Raw genomic sequence first — 9792 nt, 5'->3', positions numbered from 1 at the left:
GTAATGATTTTGTTTAAATTGAACCTAAGGTATAATTGTTATTAAACAATGTCTGTTCAAAAACTTTAGATGGTTGAAAAACTGTACTTAGTCGTCTTAAATCTCATTTATATGTAAAGATTCAATCATAATTTTTTGTCCATGCGGGGTTTCAATTTTTATGGCTTTCCATAGCCACAATGATTTTTGTACCGTAACTGCATATTCTATCCCTTACACCTAAACACGACCATCACAGAAAACTACATTTTCAAAAATGTAAAAAAAAAGTTTTAGCTAAATAAATATATAAATAAAAACACCTTACATTTCCAGAGAGGTGAAGTACTTCTTTATGCAACGATAAAAAACAATCCAAAAAGCAAATAGTTTAAGTTGTCAAACAAAACACCCCCAGATCCTTCAGAGATAAACTACAGTGTGAACTGAAGCTTCAGGATATAGGGTAACAGACCAGATGAGTCTCGGGGGACAATGTCACAGTAAATCTAGTCCGCGTTCCAGAGTACATCCAGAGTTTTATACTAAATTCATTTAAAAGCATAACCTTAAAAGTTTAAATTAGATATTTATATATGTCAATAAAAGTTTTATTAAAATCATATCTTCTATTTATCTTCTTAGAAGACTTATGTATTATTTTTACTAAACAGCGTCTGTTCAAAAACTTTAGATGGTTGAAAAACTGTACTTAGGCGTCTTAGATCTTATTTATACAAAAATATTTCAAACAGTATTTTGTCCATACAACATGTTGTCAAAGTTTGTCACAATGTTTTGTTGTTGCGTTATTTTTAAGAAATCCGAGGACTCTACGTTGCTCTTATTTAGACTAAGTTGTATCATCAAGTTAAATGTAAATTTGCAAATCCAAATGATAGGAAAACTTTATGATAGGAAAGTACGGACAGCGCCTTTGACCAAGCCTCTACATATGGGGCACTTGCGTAGAGAAGGCGCACATTCTTGGCACACAACTAGGTGACCACAGGGGATGAAGACAATGTTCACTTCCTTATCCATGCAAACTTTGCATGTGCGCTCCTCTTGAAGTCTTCTTAACTGTTCCTCCATAGGCAAGTCTGAAAGATCTTGACTCGGTGATGCAGCTTCATTTGTCTGGGCCATCAGTTCTCTCAGCAGGCAGACATCATTCTTCTTGATCCAGTTGCGGAAGACCTCTGCTGCTGCATTTCCTTTCGACAGGACTAACTCAATGAGCTGCCCTGTCTGCTGCTTGACTGTAGTGTAGTTACGAATAATGTCATACTCTTTCTGTGAGATGACGTTCTCCTCTAGAAGATGGTCCATTAAGCACTGCACACTTTTTAGCCGCTGTGACACGGCAAGATGATGTTTCTTAAGAAAAGTAAGAAACTTACTTTCTCGCTCCTCCTCTCTCTTCTCATCTTCCGCACGTAGTAAATCAGACACCAATTCTTGAACGGTTTTGTAATTTTCTCCACTTGCGAGAATTTTGCTTTGAACGGTTTGCTTCACCACAGGATTGTTCATCATCACTGCATCTTCTCCAGGACCCAGGTGTACAGCAGCTGGATCAACAAATTCTCTTGAGTCGCTGTCTCCATTAGTCAATAGCTGTTCAAATAGTCTTGGAAATCTTGCTTGAATCTGATGAACAAACTCTTGGCCCTTTTCTTGCAACAGGTATTCACATCTTGGAAACCACTTAGCATGTTCTCTCCATGGATCATCACCAGACTCCCAACATCTGAGTCCACCATCACAACAAAAGCACTTCACGTCATCATTACGACCAACATAGTAAAAACCAGCCTTAGCCAATTGGTCTGGTCGAACAGTTATTCTTGAGGGCCAGTTGACAAATGTGAGCAACCTTTCTTCACACTGTTGCATTGCCGATCCATTGGAAAGGCCGCCACCAGATAAAGGTACATTATCTGCACGGTCACCTTGAACAAAGCGGCAGTTGGGGTAATGCCTCTGGTGCTCTGATGCTGCCCGATCTCCCGGTTCCCAGTTGCTAAGCTGGCCTCCACAACTGAAGCAAGCCACTCTGTCGCCCTGGCCAACGTAGTAGAAACCACTTTTGGCAAGCTCAGCTGGAGCTAATGTAGCAAGAGTCCAATTCTGAAAGGTGTCAAGGCGTTCCAGTTCCCGACGCATGCCAGGATTGTGACAAGTCGGAGGTCGCTGGTGAGACATATCCTCAACTCCACGGGAGGAAATGGGGCTGGAGAGGGCCAGGTTGCTGAATGCCGTGTTTAAGTAACCCACCTGCTCCTCCATTTGGCTTGAAAAAGATGCCGTGGCGGTTGATGTTACGGCTGTCGCAGGGTTGGAAAGCTGTAAGATGGCTACGTTGCGAAGCGGGGGAAAAGGCAGAGTGAGAGGACGACAGGAGGTTTGCTGTGGCGGGTAAAAATGTGACCACAGGGTGTGTCCACTCAAGCCCTTCTCTCTGCTGGACATCCCATGACTAGTGTCTAGTCGTCCATGACAGAACACATAATCTTATTAAACTTATTAAATACCCTCTATGATGCAGGAACCGATGCTAAAAACAAAATCAAACACCACAATTTCAAAAATTTAAAAATCACCACACAATTTCAGGTATTCACATCTTGGAAATGGTTGCCACCTCGGGAATACAGTCATTTAAATGCAGAAATCAAATATTTAAATATTTAATCTTTTAAATCATGTAGTATTTTTAATTATTCTAAATATTATTATTCTAAATATTATCATGTATACTATTATAATACTATTATTATGAGCTCAGACATTTTTTAACCAGATTTTTTTTTATTTCAACATTATACTTTCGAGTATACATTGAAGTAGTGAAGAAAATGATAGATCGGCAGTACATAAAGTAAAACGACGTTTACAGATGGTCTAACCAGAATAGAAAATCTCTGCAGGCTATCATGTTTTGCTCTAGGGTATAGTTGACCAGACTTGCAACTATTTCACCAACGTCAGTTTTTGCATTTTTTGACACCAGTGACATGCAGAGATCTGTTACAAAAGTCCATATAGCTAGTATCTCTGTGATTTCGAATTCGTCACAACATTCACGCAGCACATCCAGAACTTGTTTGAGGATTACGCCGTTCGGCTCTTTGCCGTTAAAAAACATGGGTGTTACATCAGGCCATGGCTTTGTCAAGCCTCTTACGACATCCATTTCATTTTTGAGATGTGTCACACGTTTGGTATCCTGCGCACAATCGTTTTTCATACCACACGCAGCATCGATGATCCTGTGCATCAAGCCAACCATCTGACCTCTAAAATGATCTTTAAACATAGAGTCTAGCGTAGCTCTTAAAGAACACTCTTTGCCCGTGGCGCACTCACACGCCGGATGATACTTGTTCTCCATCCGTTTTTGCGTCGCCATTTTTTCAACTTTTCGAATAGTCCACTATTCGATGATGAAAGATGCTTTTCGTTCCTGGAATGTTCCTGGAATCTCCTGAGCGAGTCCTTGCGGCACAGTCGTCCAGGGTTTGTGCGTTAATGCTCGGAAGTTTGTGTTTTGGGGTCAGAAGCGTAGTTTACGTCAGGTTCAGGCAAACAGGACTTTCAACTTTTTCCTTCAACCTTTGATCAATGAGATGATGTAGTAGCACAGCAGTCCGAGGCTAGTAGAGCTAGAAGTAGAGCTAGAGTGTGCAATGTCCTGAAATATTTATCAGGACAACGATTGGGGTCCGCCCCCTCGCCCCACTGGAGGGGTTGAATAGGGTGTCGTCATCAGGAAAGCCATAAATAACTATGTAAATTATAGTCACGATGCAACAGAAGTAGCATCATGGAGAAGTTATGCATATGCCACCAGAGAGAAGTTTATTATCTTCACTCATTCCAGTTACAAAATCTGATTAAACACTGTATTCAGTTGGCTTTAAGTTAATTTTACCGACTATGAAGATATTAAAGTTCATAGACCTTTAGCGCATTCAAATGTATTGAGTTAAAATCAATATCGCATTAAACACATCATTACTGTGTTTAATAACTTCAATAGTTATCAAGCACCAGCTGATTTAAGTTTTTCTTCAAACAAAAGTAATTTTCTGATAAATCATCGTACACCTACATGTGTGTTTTGTTGAATGCACAGATTTTGAGGGTCGCTTATAGAAAGATGCGTCCTTGTCTTTGTTTCGCGGTATTTTTAAAAACATAGAACCAGAGAACAGAGAACCTTGTGCGGAATTCTATATCCGCATAAAGGGTTAAAATATAAAATATACATTTTAGCGCTATTTAAAAACTAGGACGGTATAATAATAATATAATGTAAATGTCTCACGTGAAGATGATGGTTTAAACCATCATTTTATCAAATCAAGCCAATTCATGTGAATACTGTCGTATATGAACAAAGAGAAGACCTAGAGTTCACTAACACTACAGCTACAGTAACAGTAGGAAACCGATATCCGGGGGAAGGTGTAAAGAAAACGCCATACAAAACATTACAATCACACCCGGCAATACGATAAGTGTTACGCTAGTGATGTTAAAATTTTTTAAACAATTTCAAAACAGGGTGTTTCAGAAGAAATGCAAATAAATGTTACGCGTTAATATTTGGTCTTGTTTCAGAGTCGGTATGGTCCGGTGAAACTTTGATGAGGCCGAGAATAATAACTAGCGACAGTTAAGCTAATGAATCACAGTTGATACATGGTATTTTTATGTGAAAGGAGGGTTGATTAATTTTTTTATTCTGTACCCACCAATACTTTGAGTTTTAGGCATCTGTCTTTTAGGCCCGATCCAGAAAACAGCCGTTGTGTTTTATGTCTTAATAATTGTTCTGTTTTTTATGATCTTCTTTTTATTCGGCATAATTCCGAATGTTTTAATATATCGTAAATTTCAATGGTTAGATAAATCATCTAACTATTATTATATTTATATAATGCGCTGTGCAGTTTCCTACTGTTACTGTAGCTGTAGTGTTAGTGAACTCTAGGTCTTCTCTTTGTTCATATACGACAGTATTCACATGAATTGGCTTGATTTGATAAAATGATGGTTTAAACCATCATCTTCACGTGAGACATTTACATTATATTATTATTATTATACCGTCCTAGTTTTTAAATAGCGCTAAAATGTATATTTTATATTTTAACCCTTTATGCGGATATAGAATTCCGCACAAGGTTCTCTGTTCTCTGGTTCTATGTTTTTAAAAATACCGCGAAACAAAGACAAGGACGCATCTTTCTATAAGCGACCCTCAAAATCTGTGCATACAACAAAACACACATGTAGGTGTACGATGATTTATCAGAAAATTACTTTTGTTTGAAGAAAAACTTAAATCAGCTGGTGCTTGATAACTATTGAAGTTATTAAACACAGTAATGATGTGTTTAATGCGATATTGATTTTAACTCAATACATTTGAATGCGCTAAAGGTCTATGAACTTTAATATCTTCATAGTCGGTAAAATTAACTTAAAGCCAACTGAATACAGTGTTTAATCAGATTTTGTAACTGGAATGAGTGAAGATAATAAACTTCTCTCTGGTGGCATATGCATAACTTCTCCATGATGCTACTTCTGTTGCATCGTGACTATAATTTACATAGTTATTTATGGCTTTCCTGATGACGACACCCTATTCAACCCCTCCAGTGGGGCGAGGGGGCGGACCCCAATCGTTGTCCTGATAAATATTTCAGGACATTGCACACTCTAGCTCTACTTCTAGCTCTACTAGCCTCGGACTGCTGTGCTACTACATCATCTCATTGATCAAAGGTTGAAGGAAAAAGTTGAAAGTCCTGTTTGCCTGAACCTGACGTAAACTACGCTTCTGACCCCAAAACACAAACTTCCGAGCATTAACGCACAAACCCTGGACGACTGTGCCGCAAGGACTCGCTCAGGAGATTCCAGGAACATTCCAGGAACGAAAAGCATCTTTCATCATCGAATAGTGGACTATTCGAAAAGTTGAAAAAATGGCGACGCAAAAACGGATGGAGAACAAGTATCATCCGGCGTGTGAGTGCGCCACGGGCAAAGAGTGTTCTTTAAGAGCTACGCTAGACTCTATGTTTAAAGATCATTTTAGAGGTCAGATGGTTGGCTTGATGCACAGGATCATTGATGCTGCGTGTGGTATGAAAAACGATTGTGCGCAGGATACCAAACGTGTGACACATCTCAAAAATGAAATGGATGTCGTAAGAGGCTTGACAAAGCCATGGCCTGATGTAACACCCATGTTTTTTAACGGCAAAGAGCCAAACGGCGTAATCCTCAAACAAGTTCTGGATGTGCTGCGTGAATGTTGTGACGAATTCGAAATCACAGAGATACTCGCTATATGGACTTTTGTAACAGATCTCTGCATGTCACTGGTGTCAAAAAATGCAAAAACTGACGTTGGTGAAATAGTTGAAAGTCTGGTCAACTATACCCTAGAGCAAAACATGATAGCCTGCAGAGATTTTCTATTCTGGTTAGACCATCTGTAAACGTCGTTTTACTTTATGTACTGCCGATCTATCATTTTCTTCACTACTTCAATGTATACTCGAAAGTATAATGTTGAAATAAAAAAAAATCTGGTTAAAAAATGTCTGAGCTCATAATAATAGTATTATAATAGTATACATGATAATATTTAGAATAATAATATTTAGAATAATTAAAAATACTACATGATTTAAAAGATTAAATATTTAAATATTTGATTTCTGCATTTAAATGACTGTATTCCCGAGGTGGCAACCATTTCCAAGATGTGAATACCTGAAATTGTGTGGTGATTTTTAAATTTTTGAAATTGTGGTGTTTGATTTTGTTTTTAGCATCGGTTCCTGCATCATAGAGGGTATTTAATAAGTTTAATAAGATTATGTGTTCTGTCATGGACGACTAGACACTAGTCATGGGATGTTCAGCAGAGAGAAGGGCTTGAGTGGACACACCCTGTGGTCACATTTTTACCCGCCACAGCAAACCTCCTGTCGTCCTCTCACTCTGCCTTTTCCCCCGCTTCGCAACGTAGCCATCTTACAGCTTTCCAACCCTGCGACAGCCGTAACATCAACCGCCACGGCATCTTTTTCAAGCCAAATGGAGGAGCAGGTGGGTTACTTAAACACGGCATTCAGCAACCTGGCCCTCTCCAGCCCCATTTCCTCCCGTGGAGTTGAGGATATGTCTCACCAGCGACCTCCGACTTGTCACAATCCTGGCATGCGTCGGGAACTGGAACGCCTTGACACCTTTCAGAATTGGACTCTTGCTACATTAGCTCCAGCTGAGCTTGCCAAAAGTGGTTTCTACTACGTTGGCCAGGGCGACAGAGTGGCTTGCTTCAGTTGTGGAGGCCAGCTTAGCAACTGGGAACCGGGAGATCGGGCAGCATCAGAGCACCAGAGGCATTACCCCAACTGCCGCTTTGTTCGAGGTGACCGTGCAGATAATGTACCTTTATCTGGTGGCGGCCTTTCCAATGGATCGGCAATGCAACAGTGTGAAGAAAGGTTGCTCACATTTGTCAACTGGCCCTCAAGAATAACTGTTCGACCAGACCAATTGGCTAAGGCTGGTTTTTACTATGTTGGTCGTAATGATGACGTGAAGTGCTTTTGTTGTGATGGTGGACTCAGATGTTGGGAGTCTGGTGATGATCCATGGAGAGAACATGCTAAGTGGTTTCCAAGATGTGAATACCTGTTGCAAGAAAAGGGCCAAGAGTTTGTTCATCAGATTCAAGCAAGATTTCCAAGACTATTTGAACAGCTATTGACTAATGGAGACAGCGACTCAAGAGAATTTGTTGATCCAGCTGCTGTACACCTGGGTCCTGGAGAAGATGCAGTGATGATGAACAATCCTGTGGTGAAGCAAACCGTTCAAAGCAAAATTCTCGCAAGTGGAGAAAATTACAAAACCGTTCAAGAATTGGTGTCTGATTTACTACGTGCGGAAGATGAGAAGAGAGAGGAGGAGCGAGAAAGTAAGTTTCTTACTTTTCTTAAGAAACATCATCTTGCCGTGTCACAGCGGCTAAAAAGTGTGCAGTGCTTAATGGACCATCTTCTAGAGGAGAACGTCATCTCACAGAAAGAGTATGACATTATTCGTAACTACACTACAGTCAAGCAGCAGACAGGGCAGCTCATTGAGTTAGTCCTGTCGAAAGGAAATGCAGCAGCAGAGGTCTTCCGCAACTGGATCAAGAAGAATGATGTCTGCCTGCTGAGAGAACTGATGGCCCAGACAAATGAAGCTGCATCACCGAGTCAAGATCTTTCAGACTTGCCTATGGAGGAACAGTTAAGAAGACTTCAAGAGGAGCGCACATGCAAAGTTTGCATGGATAAGGAAGTGAACATTGTCTTCATCCCCTGTGGTCACCTAGTTGTGTGCCAAGAATGTGCGCCTTCTCTACGCAAGTGCCCCATATGTAGAGGCTTGGTCAAAGGCGCTGTCCGTACTTTCCTATCATAAAGTTTTCCTATCATTTGGATTTGCAAATTTACATTTAACTTGATGATACAACTTAGTCTAAATAAGAGCAACGTAGAGTCCTCGGATTTCTTAAAAATAACGCAACAACAAAACATTGTGACAAACTTTGACAACATGTTGTATGGACAAAATACTGTTTGAAATATTTTTGTATAAATAAGATCTAAGACGCCTAAGTACAGTTTTTCAACCATCTAAAGTTTTTGAACAGACGCTGTTTAGTAAAAATAATACATAAGTCTTCTAAGAAGATAAATAGAAGATATGATTTTAATAAAACTTTTATTGACATATATAAATATCTAATTTAAACTTTTAAGGTTATGCTTTTAAATGAATTTAGTATAAAACTCTGGATGTACTCTGGAACGCGGACTAGATTTACTGTGACATTGTCCCCCGAGACTCATCTGGTCTGTTACCCTATATCCTGAAGCTTCAGTTCACACTGTAGTTTATCTCTGAAGGATCTGGGGGTGTTTTGTTTGACAACTTAAACTATTTGCTTTTTGGATTGTTTTTTATCGTTGCATAAAGAACTACTTCACCTCTCTGGAAATGTAAGGTGTTTTTATTTATATATTTATTTAGCTAAAACTTTTTTTTTTACATTTTTGAAAATGTAGTTTTCTGTGATGGTCGTGTTTAGGTGTAAGGGATAGAATATGCAGTTACGGTACAAAAATCATTATGGCTATGGAAAGCCATAAAAATTGAAACCCCGCATGGACAAAAAATTATGATTGAATCTTTACATATAAATGAGATTTAAGACGACTAAGTACAGTTTTTCAACCATCTAAAGTTTTTGAACAGACATTGTTTAATAACAATTATACCTTAGGTTCAATTTAAACAAAATCATTACAGTAATCTTCTAAAAGATAAATAGAAGATATGAATGTATTCAAACTTTAAAGATTTTTTCAAGCAAGAAAGTTAAGAAATTTAAACTTCAAACTAAAACAATCTTTCATTTTTAAAAGATCATATTTAAACTTTTACGATTATGCTTAGAAATAAATTCAAAAAGATCAGCGTGTTTAGGTGTAAGGGACAGAATATGCAGTTACGGTACACAAATCAATTATGGCTGTGGAAAGCCACAAAAATTGAAACTCCGCATGGACAAAAAATGCTGATTGAATCTTGAAATGTTTCATTGAATGATTGAATTGAAATGAGATTTAAGACGACTAAGTACGGTTTTTCAACCATCTAAAGTTTTTGAACAGACATTGTTTAATTAATAACAATAATACTTTAGGTCACAGTAATCTT

At 38.7% G+C, this 9792-nt stretch overlaps 2 protein-coding genes across 2 annotated transcripts; one reads left to right on the top strand and one right to left on the bottom strand.

Moving 5' to 3' along the window:
* Positions 1-262: 262 nt before the first annotated feature.
* On the bottom strand, positions 263-2538 carry LOC309500262 (putative inhibitor of apoptosis). Its single transcript, XM_082171816.1, has 2 exons — positions 385-2538; positions 263-302 (listed from the first exon to the last, which is right to left on the bottom strand). Exon 1 carries the CDS (start codon positions 2452-2454, stop codon positions 889-891), a length of 1566 nt encoding a protein of 521 aa, XP_082027942.1. The 5' UTR covers positions 2455-2538; the 3' UTR covers positions 263-302; positions 385-888.
* A 4480-nt stretch (positions 2539-7018) lies between these two features.
* Positions 7019-9454, top strand: LOC309502166 (putative inhibitor of apoptosis). Its single transcript, XM_082174433.1, has one exon. The coding sequence runs from the start codon at positions 7108-7110 to the stop codon at positions 8488-8490; it is 1383 nt and encodes a 460-aa protein (XP_082030559.1). The 5' UTR covers positions 7019-7107; the 3' UTR covers positions 8491-9454.
* The last annotated feature ends 338 nt before the right edge of the window (positions 9455-9792 follow it).

The sequence above is a fragment of the Leuciscus leuciscus genome (genome assembly GCF_965113295.1).
Source record: "Leuciscus leuciscus genome assembly, chromosome: 6".
In the NCBI taxonomy this organism is placed as follows: domain Eukaryota; kingdom Metazoa; phylum Chordata; class Actinopteri; order Cypriniformes; family Leuciscidae; genus Leuciscus; species Leuciscus leuciscus.
Note: the sequence above shows the minus strand (reverse complement) of the source record. Positions and strands in the feature narration are given on the sequence as shown.